The following is a 23,346-nucleotide window of genomic DNA, read 5'->3' as shown; positions in this document are numbered from 1 at the left end:
TGCATGTAAGAATGCACTAATTTAGAGGCCTACGGGTACACAGAGAGGCTACTATCTGTATTTCCTTTCTTGTTGCATTTATAAAAAAAATAAGCTGTTTCTCCTGAAACAGACAGAAATGAAGAGATTAGTTAGCGTAATGTATCAAATATGTGGCCACAGCAATTATGTGAATCAGTAGGTGGTTGCAGAGACAGTATCTATATCTGATCATACACAAACACTGAATCAGCTGAATTAATTTGAAATGCATTGTTTACTACTTCAGTGTAAACTAGAAACTTTAAATTAACAAAGTACAACTGTTATTATCAGTGTCTGTAATTATTACTGAAATAACAGTGCTTCTAATTAGGAAAGCTGTTGTTTAATTTCTATTTTCATTATGTGCATTCAAAAGTCCATGTTTAGTTCATGCCATTTGAGATGTGTGTATTCTCCTTAAATAGCCTATGCTATGTTTTCCTGACACAGTCACAAAAGTGAAGATGACCAGTCATGAAGGCCATATTTCCTTAATGTGCCTTATGTTTTAGTTCCACAAACTTATGGTTTGAGGAACATATATATGTCTCTTTGACAGGCATTGATAAAATACATATTTTGTTCTTCAGGTACACAGATTTGTTGGAGTTTGCAGAATTTGTGATGCTAAAATGCTTCAAACCCACACAAATATACTGAACTACTTATTACTACAGAAATAAGAGGAATCTATCCATTAATTTTCCTCCACTTCTCCTGGTTTGGGTCGTGGTGGCAGCAAGCTAAGCAAACTCTCCCAGACATCCCTCTACAGCACCAAGCCACTTCTTTCAGCTCTTCCTAGGTGATCCTGAGGTCCTCCCATGGCAGATGGGGCATGTAATCCCTCCAACATGTTCTGAAACTGCCTGTTGGACATGCTTAGAACATCCAGGAGGCATCTCAATCAGATGTCCAAACCATCTCACCTGCTTCCTTTCAATGTAAAGGAGCAGGGGTTTTACTCTGAGATCCTTTTGAATCTCTGAGCTCCTCATCCTGTTTCTAAGGGTGACCTCAGCCACTTGTGTCCATGATCTCATTCTTTTGCTCTCTAAAAGCTAATGACCGTAAGTGATGGTTAGAACCTAGATCGACTGATAAATTAGGATGCTGATCTAATGCTGTATTTTAACCTCACTCATGAAAAAGAACCTGGGATAGCTGAACACCTTCCCTTGGGTAGCAGCTCTGTTCTAACTACAACGGTGTTGTCCGGCAACACAATTCAGAGTCCTCCAACAGGCTTCTGTGTTGGCCAATCAAATACGTACAAGCGCACATACCTGGTAGATTACTTTGTGACTTGAATGGCTTTTTTTCTTCTGTTTACTGGTGGATGGTAAATTGAAACTGTGGAAAAAACTTTCAAGGGTTGTGAAAACCTGTCTCATGGACATAGACATAAACCGCTTTGGCTTATCAGACACCAAAACTGGTTTTGGCATCTGATAAGCCTTAATACCCGTAGATCTATTACTCACTCTGGCCTTCCGGGATCACATTTCATTGTCTCTCTTTTACCTGAACCAACAAGCCCCCACCAACACAGCTGCTAGTATTTTTGTTTTTCAGTCTGAACACCCAGTAAGGGCGTAGGTGAGTCTTTTTCTGTGGAGTGCCTTGAGCTCAGATTTGCATTTGATGGCCCATCATATCATCCATATCACTTTTCACTCCAGTGTGCTGGATTTGGGATGTGAAAGCACAACAAAGCCAACAGAATTATACAGTAAAAAGCAAACATGCAATTCTGAGGTCACCAACATAGACACTCCCGAATCTTTAGCTGCACCGACACACTCCGTAACCACCCGAACTGGGGACAAGACTCAGCCTTGGCAGAGCCCCGAATCCACCAAGAAATACTGTATGCTTTGTTTTGCAAAATTTTGTCTTAGTAGCCCAGTATGGTACACCAGAGGACATCCTGTGTAATCACTGGGTTGAGGGTAGTGAGCTGTGCACATAATATGACTGACATGCAGGAAGGAGCACCTCCTGCACAAACAAACTTGCTCTAATTATTTGACTAGATTCAAGAGTAGTGAGGTTTAAGATGTCTGTATTTCAGAAATTGATTCATTGACGATAATAGCAAAATTGTGGTTAAAGCAACATATTTAAATATCCAAATCAGTGATTAATCAACAAGCAAACGCAGAACTCATTGACCAGTGGGTTGTGGATGTTGTAGATTTTCTGGTGTTAGTTTCACTTACTCTTTTTGAGGTTACAAGGTAGAAATCAGGGCCTTTAGGGAGTCACCGGGCTGACATGTTTCCCCAGCTTAGCAGCCCTTTTTAGCTCTGCTCGTCACGCTGCAGTCGCACATCTGCACCTATATATCAAAGCGGTGCACAAAAACATTCCTGAGAGCAAAGCAGAGGTGATTTGTGTGCCTTTCTCCTTCTTTTTTTATTAAAATTCATCTGTGATCTAACTGTTCGCTCGGCTAAAAGCTAGGCCTTTTAAATCAGTCATCCGTCCAGAACTTAGACCTGCACCACATTAAGACCGGCTCTGACATCACAACTGTTTCCCCTCTCCCCGACGCACCTCATGGCTCTTTCATATATTTTCTGTTGTCCTCAACAGATGGACAATCTTGCAGCCAGAGATTTTTTAAAGTGTTTAATAAATGTAATACAACCTATATAGTGTTAAAGAAAGGGGCCTAAACCAGAACCATGTGCACGGAGTGGATGGCGGCCGTTAGGGGCCACAGATAATATGGTTCAACATGTGGACGGAGCCGTGCCGGCAGGTTCACTTATATGTTGGACAGTTTATGACCTTCAGCATTGTTCCCTTGGAAAGCAGACCGAGTCCATACGTTACTACTTTCTAATTTACCAATGTATTCTCTACCAGTGGAGAGTAATAAAAGGATACAGGTGATGTTGGAATGCAGTCTTTCATGTTTTATCTCACAAAGGAGCAGTACAGTCGTATTATGTTCCTATAGAGGGTAATATATGAAAGTGTTTGACTTATTGTCAAATTAAGCAAGCGTGTCATGACCCTGGTGGTGTACATGCATGCCTCTGGTTGTTATTTCATTCAGCTCAACACGACACTGCTAACCACAATAGATAATAAAATATTTCTGAGAGGAATGTGACTAGTGATGGGACCGGATAAATCACAAACACTTGGGAGTCACACAGGAGCTGTGCAGTGTTAAGACTTCTAACAGTTTGACCAGATACCATTAATAGGATGAGAGGCTTTATCGCCTCTTGTCTCTGATTGTAAATAAAATTTAGTGGCCTCATTACAGGTTTTGCTTGTCTTAAATCTTTGTCCGTTGTGGCCACCATAAACAAGATCAAAAGTCAATCAAATCTTCAAAATGCTTTCTTGTAATTTTACTTTGACGCACAGTCATTATAAACTCAGGCTTTGCAGCCAAACTTTGTACGAAACAGAATCTTATTTTAAATTCTAGTCAGATTGGCTGATTTGGATAAAGTCCTGTATCTTGTTACATGTAAATTTTGCAATAATTTCCAATATATTTTGGGATATAGTGAATTTTCTGGAAAACAAGTGCATTGTGCATACTGCATGTAGTGGATAAAATCTGTTTTTTGCCAAATCCAGTGACTTAAATAGTTGGGCATCAAGGCAATTATCACATCGATGCAACAATTATATAAAAATATAAATATTGCCATAAATCAGTCGTGTTTATTAATTTGCAACATTGTCCGCAATAGCATAATGCACTGAGAGATATTAAAGAAATAGCTACCACAGTATATGGCATAATATCTGACACTTGTCATATTTATAGCATCTTATAGTCCAACCCCAAATTTTAGAGAAGATCTTAAAATTTTCAAACATACAAACAAATATGTCAAACTGAATTTTGAGCAAATGTGCACAAAATTATGACTAATGACGCCTTGAATATTTTGGAATAGTGCATCCATACAAAACTGGGCTTGAATACTTCATTCAGTGTCAACATAATGAAGCTTCAATGAAGAGCAGGAATAAACTGACACAGAAAATATACTGCATGTGATACTGTCAGATTGTGTTCAATTGGATGATTTCTCTTAAAGCTACTTAAGAGGAAATATAATGTGTATACAGAATATAAAGGGGTTTTAATGCCAATACATTTCATAATAAATCATAAACCAAAAGACAAGCGGTGTGTGACTGAATTTTCAAAACATATACAATGATTAAAGTGTATTTCAATTATTAAAAATACATGTTAAAAAATAATTCATTTTAGATTTGCTAGAAAGCCATTTTTAAGGATCCTTTACAGTTACATTGTACTGTAATTATTCACCTAATGTTTATAACAACAGTTAATGCAAAACATGAGGGTAAGATCCACACATGTATTAAATGCTATCTGACTTATATTTCTGCTCAGCCTAATATTTCACTAAGCCTTAGCATTTCATTCAGAGATGTACTCTAGATAAGTGCAATAATCTCAGTTTGATGGATGGCCCAGCCGGAGCCTCAGGCCAGCGGTGTGTACACACTGCACTGGTTGCAGCAGGACGATAAAACCAACATAGGCAGGTGTGTTTGGTTAAGATGCACTTGTCAAGTGGGGTGACAAGCATGTCTGTGTTCATTCAAGTGAATCCCTTAGGCCTATCTGTACCTCCATGTCCCACTCATGAGACAAAAGCACTTCCCATGTTTGTATGATTTACCTCTCTCAAGTAAAGTGCACCCACACTCACACTCACGCATACACACACACACACACACACACACACACACACACACACACACACACACACACACACACACACACATACATAACGTGTCTTACAGAAGAGAGTGTGTTACCCAAAAATAATTCACCTGTGTTTAGCCTCTCGTTACAGCTTCTTACCTGTAAAATGCACCCGCAACTCAACACATTTTGTTCCTCTTAACATGTTTCGTATTTTCTTTTCCACATCTCTTGCGCAGTTCTTTTTGTCATAGTTACGTATGTTTTTATCTACATTTTAAAACATTTAAAACCAGTGTAGTGCGCGCGCGTCTTTGTGCGTGAGCGCGTGTGACCATTTTTGTTGTGTTTTTTTTTTTTGAACCCTCACCGGGGTGAGGCGGAAGTGACGTCAGACTGGGAAGTGAAGCTCGCCGCTGGTCGACAGCAGCAGTGAATAGCAATGAACAGCAACAGCGGACACTAGCTGGCATTTTGCCTCGTAAAGCCATCGCATGAATGTTTTTGTAAAGCCAGTCTCTGCTGGGATGAAGAGCTGAATGTCCTGCGAGTGTCGGTGATAATGACACCGAGGTAAGCAGCTCTGTGTGTGTGTGTGTGTGTGTGTGTGGTAGCTCAGTAGCTAGCCGCATACAGCTAACGTTATCCTGCAGCCTGACTGAATGTAACAACAATAGCAAAGCTTCAGGTGTGTTTAAAGTTGCTTTAATGCATGAATAGACCTTAGAAGTCAGTTAAATAACAACTTAGTTCGTCATGACAACCCTGTGGAGAGATGTTCACTCTTATGGAAAAACACCCCAATTGAATTCACGTGCTTATGTCAGTTCTATAGTTTTTACATAGTTTTTCATCTAAATTAGTGAATTGAAACCAGCTCCATTTTGATCAACTGAGAGGCAGATTGTAGAGATGAAAAGGTGGGGTTTGTTCTGCGGGCCAGCCTGGACCAAGTGAATGTGGTGGCTGAGAGGAGAGTGTTGGTTCAACTGCTGGCCGTCATGGACAACGCCTCTCATCCACTTCATGACACTGTGGTCAGGCAGAGGAGCACAGACTCATCCTGCCTCGGTGTACCACAGAGCAGCAGAGGAGGTCCTTCTTGGCCACCGCCATCAGACTCTATAACTCAACCCTGAACTAACATCATCAAACATTCTTTTTCCAAGCACTACACATTTTGTATATTTCAATCCTGTAGAGTTTATTTATTTTTTGTCATTATTTTTTATCTCTGACCTTGATTTTATTATCCTAATGTTTCTTCTTGTTGTGTTATTGCTGTGTAATTGCCATTGCTGCTGTAAAAAAGAAATTTCCCCCTGGGGATTAATAAAGTACCGCACCTATCTACCTACCTACCTACCATGAGTCATCTAGAGATGAAACCTGGAGCTTCTTCATGAACAGTGGAAAAAAAGACACTTTGACAGCACCAGTGGTCATTTTACTTGAACATGGTTACATTTTGTAAGCCTTTGCCAGAGGCCCTATATTCAAATAAAATATATTTGGAAGTAAGATGTGAAACAATCATGCCATCACCCCACTGAGTCGTCACTAATTCAGTGACAATGGACAAGATGTGGCACTAGATGAGATCATCAGTTTCTGTTTTGATTTCCAGCTTAAGGAGACCTGTTTGTAGATACTTAATTTACTTTCCAACACAATTTAATGTATCAATCTATAGTTTACTTCATTTCCTGTATTTACTTCAAAATCACATGTTGGTGCAAGTGGCTATCATCCTAAGTGACTGAAATCATTAGTTGGTTTAATATCAATGCTCACTGTGCAACTATGAGTCATGTCATGGTTCTGGGAAAGACACTGATGCTGCTCTGCTTCTTTCTGTGTTTTTCAGATGACTCACCAGTGGCTTGGACATCTGTGATTTTACAGAAGATGAGGCTTGCTCAGTTTGTCAGACTTGTCATTACTTGTAATGATTGCTACTGTAGGCACATAAACCACACTGACATGGACAACAAACTATTGTGAATCATGTTTGTTGCTTTTTGCACATCACACTCACTAAAAAAACAAACGGCATAAATTATCATTTAGTTTGTTTTGAATGGCTTTCAGTTAATAATCAGTGCTGACGATGTCACTGGGTGAGCAGTCTCAAAAGTGGTTTCCAACCCATGTCCAAGCCACTGTTCTTCAAGCAACCGGTTTACAGCCCAAGGGCAAAAATGGCACCAATGATGCCTACACTATCATCCAGCTGGGCAAGGAAAAGTACTCGACATCAGTGGCCGAGAAGACACTTAACCCTGTCTGGAGAGAAGAAGCCTCCTTCGAATTACCTGGTTTACTTTTGGAGGGCAACCCTGAAGTGTATGAACTCTGCTTCATAGTGATGCATCGGTCCTTGGTCGGGATGGACAAGTTCCTGGGTCAGAGGTCCATCAACCTTAATGAAATATTTGATAATAAGGAACGAAAGAAAACTGAGTAAGTATCATATGCTGAAGCAGTTAAGTCCTAAGGCACATCATTTCACAACAAGCCATAAATCCAAGTTTGTGGTTGGGCTGCATTGCTTTTACTCTCCAGGGATAAACACACATAACTGTTTGATTCTGCTGGCAATAATTCAGGTGATGAACACCCATTACCACCAATCCAGAAGAAGATAAATAAATCACTGTTGCCAAATTCTCACCAGATTTTTTTAAATTAATGCCAGCAATATGCCTCCTTTGATTATCTGGGCAGAATGAAATAAATCAATGAAAATTAAGAATAGTATTTGGTGGTTACAAGTGTGTAACCATTGATCATCCATCTAGTATGTATACATAATATACATGATACATATATCCTTACTAGAGAATCCTTTTTTCTGACTAATGTGAGTGATGGAATACTTGGTGCAAAAGCTGCAATATTAAGCAAATGAGCTGTTGCATTTGTTTGGTGGTAATTGACATTTTGACATTTGAATATGTGGGTTTTTTGTGTGCGACGAGTTGTCTTGTTTGTATCTTGAATTTTTATACAGTTCATTTCATACTGAGACTTTAGCGTCACATGTACAAAATTTGAGCTCTTTTATATATTTGATGTTTGAAATGATATTTTTACAACATTCAAGAACTGTGCAAGCACAGCTCACAGTCTTGCATCTATGTATATCTCTTGATAGAGAAGCTGACTTTTGGGAGGAAGTGGAAAATATTTTCAGAACTATTTCGGTCCTAAGTGGATCACAGCATGGGCTAAATTGGTTGTTATTTGTTATATTTGCCACATGTGTTATTGCCATGTTAGGCAACATATGTGGACCAAATGGCACTGTGTCTTGTGTGTTATATTTTGTATTCTGTTCTCAATTAAGTTGATGACCTGACTTTTTTATAGCTGATAATTTAAATGCCATTGTATTGTCCTTTAGTCTCTTTATGTACTTGTTTAAGAAATATATTTTATTAGATAGATCTGTTGTAATTTAAAGAGCAGAAATTAAATTGTTTGTCGTCCAGTAGGTAACTTGTCTAATAAAAACACCAGATTGTTTCTTCTTCAGTTTTAGACTGTCTGACACATAAGGTTTTATATTTGTGCTCAGTTATTGACCACAGATTGTTCAAACTGGGATTTTCCATCTTGTTGACCCTCTATTGTTTGAGGCTTAGCAATGACTTGGCCTACATTGTTAAGAGATTATTTTTAGCTCGATCATTGACATGGTTAGCACCAGTTGGCCTAATTGAAACTAGTGGAGCTGGCCTAACATGCCTTGTTAGTCACTCCTATGCATTCAAAACTGTTGTTTTGCAAGGTGTGGACAGAGTAAGCCTATTTGTTTGTTTTGTTTGAATCTTAGCTCGTTCTGCATAGAGTTTACGTTCTCTAGTCATGTTCTAGTTCTCTGGTTTCCCTCCAGAGCTCAAAGGGGTGCAAGTCAGGTGAAGTGGAGACTCGAAATTGCCTCTAGGTGTGATATTAGTTGTCATAGTGGTTGTCTTTCTATCTGTGTTCGCTCTTTGATGAACATGTGACCTGTCTGGGCTGTTAACCCGCCCTCAGCAGTGCATGCTGGGATAGGGACCGCTCCCTTGTGATTCATAAAAGGTTTGAACAGGTAGAGAAAATGCGTGAATAAATGGAGTAAAGTACACCAGTATACATACCGTCATAGCATGAAGGGGCAGTATTATATCAGGCTAATTTGGGAGGGTGTTGACCCCTAAAACACACATATGCTGTTGTTTAACTTTACATTAACGATACAGGAACAGAGTAACAAAATTGGATCTGGTGTTAATTAGCTCACAGCACATTTCAACATGGGAAGACATTAGCACACTTCCTCTTTAACCATCAGCTTGGAGAATCACAATATGTTATAATCAGTGTGGATGGGTTGTATTTGTTTTAGGTGCCTGAGCTGATGCACCTCGAAGCCGTGGACTTGTTCAGCAGAGGTTCTGTAACGGATATGCCCACATTGCTTGTTGGCCTAATCCCACACTGCAGGCATACTCGACAATGATGCTGGGACCCTAGATAATATATCCACACTCCACAGTGGGTCTGTGTTCGCTGCGGCCCATCCGCAATGTTTTTGAACTGACATATTGGGGAGGAAAGCCCGTCTTGATATCTGAGTAGGCAGCCCATAATTATCGCACACCTGTGTTTGTTGATTGTGAGGAGTTTCCCAGCGGTCCGGGACAGAGTGGGAGGATTGTGGTTCCAAGCACAGGGAGGTTTATCTTGGCCTTGAGACGCACGTGAGGTGCAGCCCCGGCCCCACGGCAGCGGCACGCTGTGGCTGCTGATCAGACTGAGCATGGCGCGCAGCCTGGGAATTGGACCCGGCAAGGCCTTTCATGACCGGGCTCCTGGGCCACGAGCTAGACAGTGTAGAATAGCATTCAACAGCTGCGGTTTTTAAAAAGCCAATACCAACACCTTTTTTGGATTGCAGTGATAACTGATATTTCATGTTGGAATTCAAGGGATACTACACACACCATTTAAATCCAGGAAATACATAACATTAATTGAATTAAATCAAATAAAGTCATGAAAAAAATTTCTGTTTAAAGGTTCTCCACTAAGAATCAGTGTAAGACGGAACAATTGATTACATCGATCAAACTGCACCATGGTGGAGGTGGATGAGTGTGCAGGCCAGTATTTAGAATACACCCACAACATTTCCATGATTAATGTGGCAAAAGCAGACAGAATACATCGATAGAGTTGTCTGATGCTGGTTTCCTGAAGGACATCACAAGCCTTATAACACAGAGGATATGTCTCATTAGCATGTATGAACTGTTGGGTTGCCCTGCGACGTGGCTTTGCAATTTCCCAATTGCTTGTCGTTGCATTTCTGAACAAAGGCCAGATTTGTGCAAATGCCACTTTATTTTGCTCAGAGTGAAAGCATAAATCCCATTACTTCCAGTTGAAAAAGCAGAGAGGTTAAACAAATAGGGGCCCAAAAGCAGCCTGAAATGGTCTATATTATTCAGCAGTAGGCTATTTTTTACGTTCAGTTTGCAAAGAATAATGTTTATCCCCTGAATGATAAATTGTATTCTCACTTGTGTCAAAAAAAGTTCAAACGATTTAAGCTTCTGCATTTGTGTGTAGCTTTTGGATTAGTCTGCTCAAATTAGCCTTTTCTGTGGTGTCCGCAAAGAAGTAGGTAGAGCACATTAGAAAGAATGTGGGCTCTTTCTTTCCCATTGGTTACATTGTTTGATAGTGTAAGGACATTCTGACTTTGTATACCTGTCTTTCTGAATTATGTTGAGTTGCGTGTAATCAACAACGACAAAAGATTTCCATAAATGTTCTTTCTATATAAACTATCTCATTGAATATCCTCAGCCTAAGTGTCCTCCACTCTCATTTTAGCTGGTATTCCTTGGAGTCCAAGCCAGGGAAGAAGAGGAAAGAACGAGGCCGCATCCAAGTCAGCATCCAGTTCATGAGGAACAACATGACAGCCAGCATGTTTGACCTCTCCATGAAGGAAAAGCCCCGCTCGCCTTTCTCTAAACTGAAGGACAAGATGAAGGGTCGCAAACATGACAGCGGCTATGGTGACACATCTTCAGCCATCCTGCCTCGCTCTGCTGTGTGCGACTCAGAGCCCAACCGTCAGTCGTTTGCCCCAGAACCACAGCCCCAGCCTGAAACCAAGGTCAAGAGGCCGCTACTTGCTGGGGCCCATAAGCTCTCCGCAGCCCATTCCATGTCGGATCTCATTGGGACCCACTTTCGCCCCAAACTGGACTCCATGAACTCCATAGAGGAGAGTGGTGAGGACCAGTGCTTTTTATGTTTCAGATATGTTACAGCACTTTCAAATATTTTGTGTTTACCATATATTATATAATATGAAATCAAAGCAGCAATAGTTACTTTTTATTGCTGCTTGTCTGCAGGGCAGCAATATGTTTAAAAAAAAAAAAAAATAAGACCAGTTTTTCTACCAGGTACAGTAAAGTCACTGGTGATCAGTGAGTCATTGCTACTTCCTCATATTTTCATTTCAAGGATGTAGGGCAGCGGTACAAGCAAGAGACTGGCGTTTCAGCTATGTATGAGGGATAAAAGGGCTCACTCTCAAGCAGTAAAATGACAAAGCAGTGTTATAATCACAGTATTTTGCATTTTGGAATGGTGTCTCTTCACACAATGCTTAATTGTCTACCTGTTCTTAATTATGTGTTTTAGGCTTCATGACTTGTGACTTGTCTTAATCTTGACGTGAGGTGCTGTTGCAGTTTCTATTGCCCATCAGTAGAGGTCGATAGACATCACTGAGCTATGGGAATAGATATAAGGATTTTTACAGTATAAAGTATATAAACCTTCATTAACTTAAATATTAATGTAGGTAATAATATCAATCTGTGACCTGTTTATTGGTCTCTGTTGCTAACCAGTATAAAACTGGCTTGAGTTTTCCAGCTCCACCAGCTTCCAATCTTCCTTCTGTCCTTCACTTATTATGCCTTAAACCAACAGATTTCCCAATAACAACAGTGCAGAGATCTAACAGAAGTAGCTGGTAAAATGTAACACATATCAATGAAAAACAAGTTAATAATCACAGTTATAAAAATGCTGTTTTGCTTTGTTTTTGCTAAAGAATGAGGTTTTACTTATATTGTCCTTATACTGTCCTACAGGTGTTGTAGCTGAAAGAGCATAAGGTCGGGTAAAAGTGGGGCGGACTGAAATGTAGGTGGGTGGGAATTTTTTTGTGGTAAAGCAGATGGATATGCTGGGAAGTGAGATAAAGTGAAATGCTAAACACTAAAAATCTTTATCTGGTTGTGTAAGTTTTGAGTATTGAGAAATCCTCTTAAATCCTACAGATATAACATGGTCATTTTGTGCTGGAGCAGTGAAATTCATGCTTTTGCCAAAGGATGCAGCAAATAATTAGGCAACAATCGTCTGATGTTCATTACCAACAACCTAACTACATAATCATAAAAGCCAATTAAAGTATTACTCAACTCACTGCCCACTTCATCTTGACTGCACAGCTATCTGAGGCAGTTATGATGATTTTAACCTTATCTTACAAGCTGCTTTGTGATCATTCAGATCGGCATGCAGGGGAGGGGTACATACTCAAAGTTTTGAGGGTAGGACAGACACAATTGTAGATTTTGCAGGCTATAAAGAATATAACAAGCGCTCCTAAATCACTACTCCCAATAAAATATTTCTTTTGTGGAGAGAAATTAGTTGGAAGAGCCACACGAACAACTTGGAAAATAACGAGTGAACACACAATACAAAGTGGTGATTTTTACAGGTTATTTTATCTCTGTAAAACTGTAAAAGTTGTCTGTGAACAGAAGACAACCTTTGATCAGTTTTAAAGTAACCGGTTCTAATAACATCAAATTAGTGATTGGTGTTGGCCATTAAAAATCCTAATTAGACCTGTCACAGATAATCACACAAAACAAAACAATCCCATATTTTACCTATTTTTAAGAGTGTAATTGGCCCTTTCCCTAGATTTTTTTTTTTTTTAGAATAACTACACCATAAGTTGACGTAATGCTTTTGGCTTTTCTTCCAGGGAGCGCAGCCGGCCCTCACAGGCGTTCCCAGAGTGAGGTGCCAGGCTACCAGGACAGCGAGGCACACAGTGACCCTTTCACTGATATCAGTGACGCCCTGCCACAGAAGTATGCCACGCTCCCACGCAACCGCAACCCATTTGAGGGGGAGCACGGGCAGCTGTGGGACCGGGCAGAGCGGAAGGAGAAAAAGGAGAAGGTCAGCCTACTGGAACGAGTGACGGGAAAGAAAGAAGGCCGCAAGACCAGCAACGGGGGGCGTTCGGGTAGTTCTGGAGACTTGCGTTCCCCCAACCCCTTCAGCGGTGACTCGCAAGCAGACACCAACCCGTTCAGCTCCAACTACAAAGCCAGGTACTTTGCACTATATGACTCATCAAAAATGACAACATGTCACACTACACCTGTCGGGTACACCGTGCTTTATTCACCTCACAAAATGTTTTCGGCTATCTTGCCTTCATCAGGTTGTTTCCAGTTTCCTTATGTATAGTTCATTGATCAGTCATGTTCCCTATAGATCACAAAAACATACAAAAACATTATCATCATCTACTCTTAGTGGATACAAAAATTTACAAGAGAAATATAAAAGGTAATGAATGCAAAACATTCTTCTGCAATTGAAATATTTCATCTTAACTCATCAATGGGTAAAAAAGGTTGAATGGCAATTTCTTAATGGGAAAAAAACTAACTCTTTATTCTTTCAACCTCCATTTTTCCTCAAATCTTTTCCATCTCTTGATACTGATAGATAACCTTAACTAATTTCAAAGTCAACCTGTAGTTGATCTCAACACATTAATCCCTTAACTAAATTTCCAATTGTTTAAAAAACTTCTTTTCTTTGAGAATTAATATAATGCTTAAGACTCTACAAAAACGGCTTCAAGTCTGATTCCTCATTTAACCCCCTTTCGGCTTAAAGTGCCTAATTTAGAAATCCAGAATCCTTCCCTCTTAAAAGACAAGTTCACAACTTTTCAAGTCTGTCTTAAAACAGTCAGGTGTCCATATGAACACTGGAAGAGGTTTTCTTCGCTGTAAATCACTCTTCCTGTTCATACTGGCTATTAAAAGATCCCCTTCAAATGTGGTTTCAATATAAGTGATGGGGGCCAAAATCCACAGTGTGTCCACACACTCATTTTCTGCAAGAATGCATTTAAAAGTTTATCTGAAGCTTATATGAGGCGTCAGATTCAGAACCCTAAATTGCTCCCGATGGTTGCATCAGCACCCTGCGTGGTAGCTTGCCGCCATTGGTGTGTGTGTGTGTGTGTGTGTGTGTGTGTGTGTGTGTGAGAGAGAATGCGTGAGTGAGCAACAGAAACATTGTTAAGTGCTTTGGATAAAAGCGCTATATAAATGTAGCCATTTACCATTTTGCCATTTATTTTTATCTTTGTATTGACAGTCTTTTTAGCATCAAATTCCCTCTTTGTGATTCCTCAGACAGTGTTTCCCTGTTTGAGCTGTGGTGGAAGTCTAGTAACAAAAAGAGGGACTAAAAAGACTGTAACATAGAAATATATATCTACTTGATTTGACTCATTTGGACGGCTGAAGCATCATATTAGCTTTAGATAAACTTTTTAATACATTTTTGCACAGAAGGAGGGTTGTGCATTTTGGCACCGATCACTTACACTGTAAGTAAGGGTAAGGGATCTTCTAATGGTCAGTATGAAGTTGAGGAATGATTACAGCAAGAAAAACACGTGTCGATGTTCGTTTGGGCACGTGACTGTTGTTTTAAGACAGACTTGAAAAATTGTGAACCCGTCCCTTAAGGAGCAACTTCTCTAAGTTGCTGCTCTCTGGCTGACGGAAATGTTCAGTAAATGTTCATGTACATTGTGAGTCACACCTCTGCCATGTATTTTAGAAGTGTGAACTTTTAACCTCAGACTTGTTGTTTATAGTTTGCTTTATGTGTGTGACTAAGAAACATGACTAACTTCCAAATATTTCACTGAAATATCCATTTCTTCCATGGCCTAAATTTAGCCTCTATCAGCAGTGCTTGTCAACCTTTTTCGCTTGTAAATTTGTAGCATATCAGTACTGTATGTTTTTCATCCTATTCCATAAATCATCTCACAATCCCAAAAAGTGATCTTGCTACCCCATGAGGCCCAACGCAGGTTGACAAGCTCTAATCCACAGGATATTGGTTACAGCATTCTCGTAGGGTTTAGAATACCTTGTTGATTGAAATCTACTATCTGATGGACCCCCCTTCTCTGTCTCATTCTATTGTCAAGTATTGTTGTTTAAACATTTCCACCGAGCCGGTTACATCTATTTCCTGTGTTACATAAAGAGTTGGTGAGCTCTGTGGCTAAGTTCTGGTTTATCAGAATGGAAGGTGTCATTAGTGGCTCTTTAGAGAGCCTGGGCTTGATAACGGAGCCCTCTGAGCAATCGTAATGAGATCCTCTGCAGAGATAGACCACCCAATTAACCACTTATCTCTGTAGGCACTAGTCCATCATTTTTACTGCCGCTTTTGTCATACAGTAGCTCAGTGGTCATTTGTAATGTGGAGCACGAATACAAAAAGGTGGTTTATAGTATATTATTTGTTGAAAAGTACATTTACAGCTGCACAGGGTAGACACCTCAGAGCCTCCGTATTAGTGGAATGTTACAATCATACCCAAAATCTATACTTTAATACCTTCATGTGAATAAAGACCCTCTTTTTGATTGCTTTGCAGTGATAAAAAGCCAACAGGAAATGAAGACCTCACCTTTGGCCAAAGGAAGAAGGACGGCAAGAAAAAAGTAAGAAAGAGAGCACAGCCATCCTTAAAAGCAGATGCTTTGTCAGATGATTTTTTTTTTTTTTGCATGTTGTCAGTTGTACCTGATAATGATTGAGATAAAAAAAAAGGGGAAGAAGTGACCTCAACAGTTGCAACTGTGTCATTACTTCAAGTGTAGCGTTACCGATTTTTAATTGAGAACTCTAAGTTTCATTTGACATAGCAGCTGGTGACATTGATCTCTGTGGCCTCTGAAAATTCAGATGTGCCATTCAACTAATTAGCAGCTGCACACATCGGTCATCATGTCTGATCCAATCATAATTTGAAGCAGTGTGAAATTTCGGTGTGCAAGGTCAATCATAGCGGTGCACGGCGCTGGTTCTGTAATTGGGAGTTTTTGTTGAGAAAAGGCGTTAAAATGTCATTTGTTTTTCTTTTTAATGATTGTTTCATTATTTGCACTCAGCATTTTACTCTTTGTGGTTATGTTCTGTTAAAAATTTCTTTTAAATTTCTATTTTCAAAAACCTAAAATTTGCCAACTATTACGCAGCAGAATTGGTGTTTATGAGTGAGCGGTGGGAGCAGTAGCTAAAGTGATGTCTAAATGAGAAAGAGAATGCTGATAATGGCTTTCCTCACCTTTCTTTTCGGGTGTTGAGGGCTGTCGGTATCCACACATGTGCCCCTGCGCATGCCGCAATGCCTTGCAGAAATGGCAGCTCCCATTTCCTCTGCTTCAAGGCCCTAATTAACCACACACAGGGGGGAGGGAGCGCAGTGAGAGATTTCAAAGGACTGAGCTTTTAGATTCTCAAAGCTGAGCTCATTAGAAACTGTAATGACACAACTGGAGAATGCCAAGTGTGCGCCTTATCTTCTCCTCACTACTGATCGCAGAAAAATGGTCATCATTACTTTGCCAGTTCATGGTCATTTCCAGGCCTTTGTCACCAGCCACTAAAGCTCCTGATTATTATGCTGTGTGTGTGTGCATGTGTGAGAGAGAGAGAGAGAGAGAGAGAGAGTATGAGAGAGGAAGCGTGTGCACGTACACATGCTTGTATGTGAAACCAACATCTACTTCCATATGGCTGTCAGCTCTCTTATTCTCTCTCAAATGGCTTAAGTTCAGTATCTTTCAGTGAGATGCCTTTTTTTTGTTGTTGTTGTTGTGTGTGTGTGTGTGTGTGTGTGTGTGTGTGTGTGTGTGCGGGGAGTAGGTTACAGAGCTCTGTTGTCGAAACCCTCCTTACGTTGGACATTTAATCTCGGTGGCAAATATTTCATTTTGGTTTGTGGTCCCCCCCCCCCCCCACAGTAGCCTCTATGCTGTTAGAAGCGATAAGATACCTGGTAAGCAGTCCCGCTCTGGCTCTTTCTGCATTGTCTTTACCCAGCAGTAGAGGCTTGAATGGTGCATGGGAGTGGAAGCTGATAAGTGTGGTATTTTAAACAGGGTGAAGGCTTTGCCTGCTCTATCCGTTCAGGGGAGGATGCCCAGCACTGAAGCGATAAAGTGGTCCCTCATTAAAAACGATTACAGCTCTTCTCGTACCCGCGCAATATGATCTGCACATACCGTACCACACTGCTCTGTCCAAATAGACTGTCCGCAAAGAGCAAAGCTGGGCTTGGGTTGCATCCATATTTTGGAATTTATTAGCGTGACCTTTAATTGCAGAACTATGCAGCCTGGCATTTCCCCCTCGAAACAAAGATTCCTTTTTTTTGGGGAAATCTGTATTGTTAAGTGCTGGCAGGCATGTCAGTTTAGTCATAGTCAGTTTTTCCTGGACCTTTTTATATTAAGAGATCATGCTTTCAGATATTTGAAACTAAAGAAAAAGGAACTTTCTCAAGATGTTAGTTGCTTGTTATAGTGTCAGACTCGAGTCCCATTAGAGCAGTTTAACTGTTCTTGATGCTTTATAAACACTGGATCATGACATCCGCTATACAATTCATTGACATGTCAATGCTAAATCCCTGGAGAACAGTTTCATCTTAACAACTCTCAATTAGCCTTTATTAGCAACAGGGAACGAGAGATAAACACGACAGTTTATGTCACGTCAGGCCAACACATCTAATTAGTCTATTTTCTCTGTCGCATCGTGAGCGAACATACATCTTTACACTTTCCTGCGTTAATCAGTTGCTGACATTTCGTGGAATATCATTCAATCATTTTAGTCTACTTTTATAAAAACATGTCTATGCTGACACAGACCATGTAACCTCAAAATCTGCTGAGGTTAAATTGAGCATTTAACTTGTTTTCCATTTTCAGGAGGTGACACAGGAAAGCGTGGCAGCCTATAGAAACTTGTCCTTTGAGGAAGTTGTGCAGGAACTCATCAAGCAGAAAGAAGTGGTGAAAAAGAAAGACGCCCACATCAGGGAGCTGGAAGACTACATTGATAACCTACTTGTGCGCGTCATGGAGGAAACGCCAAGCATACTACGGACACCCTATGAGCCAAAAAAGAAGGCAGGTAAACTTAGCAAAAAGTAGAAAGCAAAGATACAGAGGATGAAAGTTACTAATAAGGGTTTAGCGGTAGCTCATGTATCAGTATCATGTGGTAAAATAAGTGGGAACAAATGGGATTGATCAAAGCCAAATTTATGATTGAGTTATTTCTTTACCTTAGAACATTTTTATTCAATGGATGTAGTTTTTATAGACATTTTTTAATGTTTGAGTTATTTTAGTTTATGCAGTTCTTTGGCCTCTTTGTTTGGCAGAAATCTCATTCCTATATTTCTCTTTTTAAATGTTGCGGTGCATTTTAAGGTACTTAAACAGGATGAGAGAAATTCATTAGTTGATTTCAAATTCAAATCAATATTTTTCTCAAAGATTAGGTTTATGTATATCGTATGCACTTGTGAACCCACAGAGGTCTGTTGCACATACAGCTGCCATCATCTGCCCAGAAGCTCTTAAGGTGCAAATGCAGCCAAATTCATGTTTACCAGATGCTGTAGAAGCAGTTGTTTGCTGTCTGTTAAAAGATGGTCAAGGGGTTGATGAAACAAAGCTGTAATTATTGTGTTTACACTTAAGCACAAGTCTTAAACTTGCCACATAAACCACAAAACACATTAAGCCAGGCAGTAACGGCTTCTTCCTGAGCTTCTTCCTCAGCTGGGGATGATGTGGATGAACTCTGCTCTCCCACCCAACAACTTGAGTGATTCATAAATGTTCTTACAACGGTGTTACGGTAAAAAGTTGGCGTACAGTATCTGGGAGTCAGTGTTCTCTCTAGCTTACTGAGTCATGCATTTTCAGAAAAAAAATGAACAAATGTAACATTCCTATTATTAGTTACTGACTTTTATCTTCCTTTGATTTAATTGTGAAGACTATCATTTAAGTTTCTTGGACTGAGGGTCTTGCTGAAGGTGATCATTTTACTGACTTTAAGTGCAATAATCATAACTTAAGCTTCTTGCTTTATGTTCTGCTGGTAATGTTCTTGTTTACATTTTAATCACATCTTTGAGCTAAACTCATGTCTTAATGTTGATTTGATTTATTAGCTTGGAGTTCTTTGTTACAGCCTTCATCTCCTTCAATTACACTTTTGGCTGATGATTGTATTAATGGTACCTAGCTGCACACGTGGATATATGCTGAACAGTCTTTATTTATAAATGTGTCACAACTCTTTTACATATTAATAATATTTTGGTGTATTTCTATGGTACTCTAATGTTAAAACGCTACTGTATCCCAATGACCCCTCCCCCATCACCTGTTCTACTGTATTAACACTGTACAGATGGTACAAATCCCCCCAAAATTTGCTAATTTATTCATGTATTAAGGACTAATACTGATAAAGTTTTACATGTAATTTACATTGTCAATAAGATATGTTTACTTTAAATGAAACACACTTTTTCTATCAGCAAAACAGTCCAATATAAACACTCATATAAGATAGAAATGTGTCTTAAACGCAACAAGTTCAGTGAACACTAATGAGGATCACTTCATAATTGTTCGTGATAAACAGCCAATCAGTGTCATTCAGGTCACAAATAAGTTTTTGACAGCGTATGTCAGAAGCTAACTAGCTATCCTCATTTCACTGTTACATGTCATCTCAAATGTCGCCTCAATCTGCGACGCTAATGTCATAACAACATATGCTGTTTCCACGCTAAACACTTATTCTGTGATTTTATCAGTTTCTACCGAACAAATGCTGAGTGAGCTGCAGGGCAGCTGCTGGATCACACTGCTGGTACTAAAATTAACTAAATGGCTACTTACAGGTTTTATTCTGAGAAAGAGGCCATGTTTTATCACCTATACCTGTGCTTGTGCTAGATGTTTAACAATAATTAAGTCACTCACTGATGTATAGGTTTACATTTTTAATTGTTTATTCCTATTTGATGGAAAGCAGCTTCATGTACAGTGTTAGAACATGCTTTGTATTCACATTGTCTTATACCCAAAGTTGCACACCAAGTTTATTTATATATCGATACTCTTTATCAAATGATATCAACCACCTTGTCTTGTTGCTGGTTTTCTTTCTGGTGTTTCTGTCTGTTTTGTAATTACTTTCCAGTTTTAAATCTTCTAAACATTTGACCTTTACACTGTATGATACCAAATCACAGCTGAGACAAAGTGCTACACTGCATCTGTGGAATGTCAACCGTCAAAAACACTTTTTAAAATTTAACTTTTCATGAATGTCGCCCCACTCAGAAACTTTTTTTTTTTTTTCAATGTACTAATTATTATAATTTTGTGCTGCTGTGAAAGTAGTTATTTCATCTGAAGGTATGTGATCTCTTTTTTTTTTTTTGGACTTCAAGCCAAAATCTCCTGTTACTGAATGTATTTTGGTTGGCTTTGAAATACTGAATTCTGAAATGTATAATGATATACACTAACAAGGCCATTGAACCTCGCTTGCCTTTAAAGTATTTGGTGTATCCAAAGAGATCATTTCATTTGGATGTTTTCTTTTTTAATCTCCCTTTTGTTTAGTCGGACACAACTCAGACGTGATTATGAACATGCAGTTGTTGTTTGTATATACTGTTTTGTGGGCTGATGGGACACAGATGTTGAGGTGAATTGAATTTGTATTGGGAAAAAAAAAGTTGTCTGATCTCCACATAGTTTGGAAAGCCAAAAAAATGTGACCTTTTAGAAACATGAGTATTATGTGATACTAATTAGGAAGCTATGTGGATAAGAATCTGTTTTCCATTGTGGAAAAGCTTCTCACTTATTGCCTTCCTACATGTGTTGAAGTGTAAACTCTCTGTCTCCTCATGTTACAGGCTTTACCAACTGCTTTAACTAGTCTGTATTGGTAGTTAGCCAGTTTTCATGGACCTTGACAAGCTCGTAATGCTTCCATTGTACATACTGTATACAGTAGTCACTTTGTAATATCACTACAACTCACTTTTTTGCACATTTTCTTGTGCTCCAAAATGTTTTGAAAATGTGTTTGCTTGGGATTTATTCTGTCTAAGCTTCAGGAAAAGGTGGATACAATTCCAGAGGTGGAGATAAAACTGTAAGACTAAAGAAAATTATTCACCACTCACCTCTCATTTGAGCTAAACTGAAATTAGCAAAGTATGATGTAATAGTAGCACTCAGGCTTCTTTATTGTTTTATTACTCATTTTAGGCATTTTTATAGTTATAGATTATTTCTCTCCAAGCAAAGCAAATCTATAGATTCCTACCAGAGATATTTTGGTGTATAGGTCATGTTGTTCTTCGGTGATACTCCGTCAGAGTATGAAACAGGTGATTTACACTCATGTCCACAATGTGCACTGTGCACCAATGGGACACAGCATCTGCTTTGCTTGAATGATGAAATAACAACATAAGATAACGTCTGAGAAACATTACATGTTGAACACATTTGGAACGGGAGGTTATTCAGTTCAAAGGAAAAATGACGGGTGAGTAATTCAAATTAATTAATTTTGCCTGTCATTTTTTTTATTTTAGCTTGATTGCTACATTTGCTTTATGCTATAATATAATTTGGTGCTTTGGTGGATGTCAGACTGAAACACATAAATCTAAATGAAAAGCATTTTCAAATCATTTTCCAGCACAACAGTGTAAAGGGGTACAATGCAAAAAAAAAAAAAGAAAAAAAAGATTATACTTCTTCCTTGCCTCTTTGCATAATATTGTCATCCAATTAAAGTCATTTTTGAATATGCAAAGCACTTAAAATGCTTGGAGGTAAAATTTCCTTTACATTTTGGCCGTGGCCACGTGTCATCATGTGAGTTTATACAGATTGTTTCACACACGTGTTAAAGTATGTATGTAAGTAAGTATGGGTGATTGTCCGGCCCATCCTTTAAAACAGTGCAAACACATGTGTTTTTTTCCCCCCATGTTGACGAAGCATGCATTGAACCTTTTGATGAAGATGACATAAAGCTCGAGTCGGATCTCACAATCCTCCTCTGGCAGTCTTTTAAGTCTTCTACTGATAATATGATGCTGCTTGCCATAGGCCACATACAGCTGCCAGACACTAAGACTTAAGCTCCGGCTAAATCCCCTGACGGTGCTTGTAATGTGGCACACAGTTTTGAAGGAAATGATGACTGTGTTTATAAAAGATCTTGCCAGTTATCAAAGCGTCATTGAGTTTACAGAATTCTATGGAGCCCGGTGCACAGGGGCCAACGCAATTATACATAGCATGAGTTGAGTTTAGTGACCCAACATGGCGGAGACCTAAAATGACATTTTCATACTAATGTTAGGCAGACAGACTGACGGTCTACTTCTGGAGGTAATAAATGTATACCAGGGCTCCCAGTTTATTCAGCCACATGCCTTGTAATGTAATAACAAAATAGTAAATGGGTGCGTTTGGATTCTTGTCATTTCTGCATGTCAATCACAGGTTTTGATGATGTACAATTTTATATTGTTACCTAATCATATGGCATATTTCTCATCAGGTACATCAGCCTTTATAACACAACCTTATTGTAATGTATTTAACTCACAATGTGTACAGTGTGTAAACTGATTAACAAGTGTACCTTCCTGAGAGGTGGAAGGTAAATTAGCTTTTCCCTTTTTAATATTTTCCCATAATGGCCGATATGCAAGACTTTTAAACTTGGATGTTTGGGGACTAGAATGTATGGCTTTTTATTATTGTAGCTCTGGAAACACTTTGGGGTTTAACTGATCGGTATTATGGCAACAGTGTAATGCTGTTGATGGTGACTGTATGTGAAGTGCCAACAAAAGCACTAATTCATAAGAATTTGATGCATTTCTTAATGTTGACCCTTCCTCCATGTGCTATTCTGTACAGTTTTGTTTTGTTTTTTTTCCACAGTTTGAAACATGAACTTTTAGATAACATCATCACCATCATTATAATCAAATTCAAATGTTCCACTGGGTGTAGTTTGAAAGGCACAAGCAAGATTGTGTTGTCCTTTTCAATAAACTCACTGTAAATGAAACTTGCTGTTGTATTGGGAGTTTTTTTTTTAAAGGCAAAAACATTTTAACTGCAAATGAAATTAGTATTGTAATGCATTCCCTTATATTTTGCAGCTGATCTGGTTAATCAAACTTTGTGGTGTAAATCTTCCATAAAGTGGATCTCTAAGCTTGCTTCTTTCGCTGAACACCTGTCCCATCTTTCTTATGGATAAATTAAAAGCCATTCTCAATTAACTCTGATCTCTCTAGG

At 39.1% G+C, this 23,346-nt stretch overlaps 1 protein-coding gene and 1 long non-coding RNA gene across 2 annotated transcripts in view; one reads left to right on the top strand and one right to left on the bottom strand.

Moving 5' to 3' along the window:
• LOC137196727 (uncharacterized) overlaps positions 1-5,096 on the bottom strand; it is a 66,798-nt gene extending 61,702 nt beyond the window's left edge. Inside the window, exons 1-2 of the long non-coding RNA XR_010931307.1 lie at positions 4,904-5,096; positions 2,247-2,365 (exon numbers count right to left, since the gene is read on the bottom strand). This is a non-coding gene — a long non-coding RNA (uncharacterized lncRNA). The remainder of the gene's footprint in view (positions 1-2,246; positions 2,366-4,903) is intronic.
• Positions 5,097-5,152: 56 nt separating this feature from the next.
• Positions 5,153-23,113, top strand: LOC137196725 (rab11 family-interacting protein 2). The gene is made up of 6 exons (XM_067609529.1): positions 5,153-5,317; positions 6,612-7,207; positions 10,631-11,037; positions 12,825-13,179; positions 15,552-15,618; positions 17,896-23,113. The coding sequence occupies exons 2-6, from the start codon at positions 6,855-6,857 to the stop codon at positions 18,118-18,120; spliced, it is 1,407 nt and encodes a 468-aa protein (XP_067465630.1). The 5' UTR covers positions 5,153-5,317; positions 6,612-6,854; the 3' UTR covers positions 18,121-23,113.
• Positions 23,114-23,346: the final 233 nt, after the last annotated feature.

This window comes from Thunnus thynnus, chromosome 14, assembly GCF_963924715.1.
Source record: "Thunnus thynnus chromosome 14, fThuThy2.1, whole genome shotgun sequence".
Classification (NCBI taxonomy): domain Eukaryota; kingdom Metazoa; phylum Chordata; class Actinopteri; order Scombriformes; family Scombridae; genus Thunnus; species Thunnus thynnus.
This window is presented reverse-complemented; position numbering and strand designations above follow the sequence as displayed.

What these genes read in the sequence shown, in the direction of transcription:
- LOC137196725 (XM_067609529.1), top strand. Translation starts at nt 6,855, where the DNA reads ATGTCACTGGGTGAGCAGTCTCAAAAGTGGTTTCCAACCCATGTCCAA. An exon ending in AGCTCCAACTACAAAGCCAG is followed by an intron (nt 13,180 to 15,551) that starts GTACTTTGCACT and finishes ATTGCTTTGCAG; the next exon opens with TGATAAAAAGCCAACAGGAA. An exon ending in AGAAGGACGGCAAGAAAAAA is followed by an intron (nt 15,619 to 17,895) that starts GTAAGAAAGAGA and finishes TTCCATTTTCAG; the next exon opens with GAGGTGACACAGGAAAGCGT.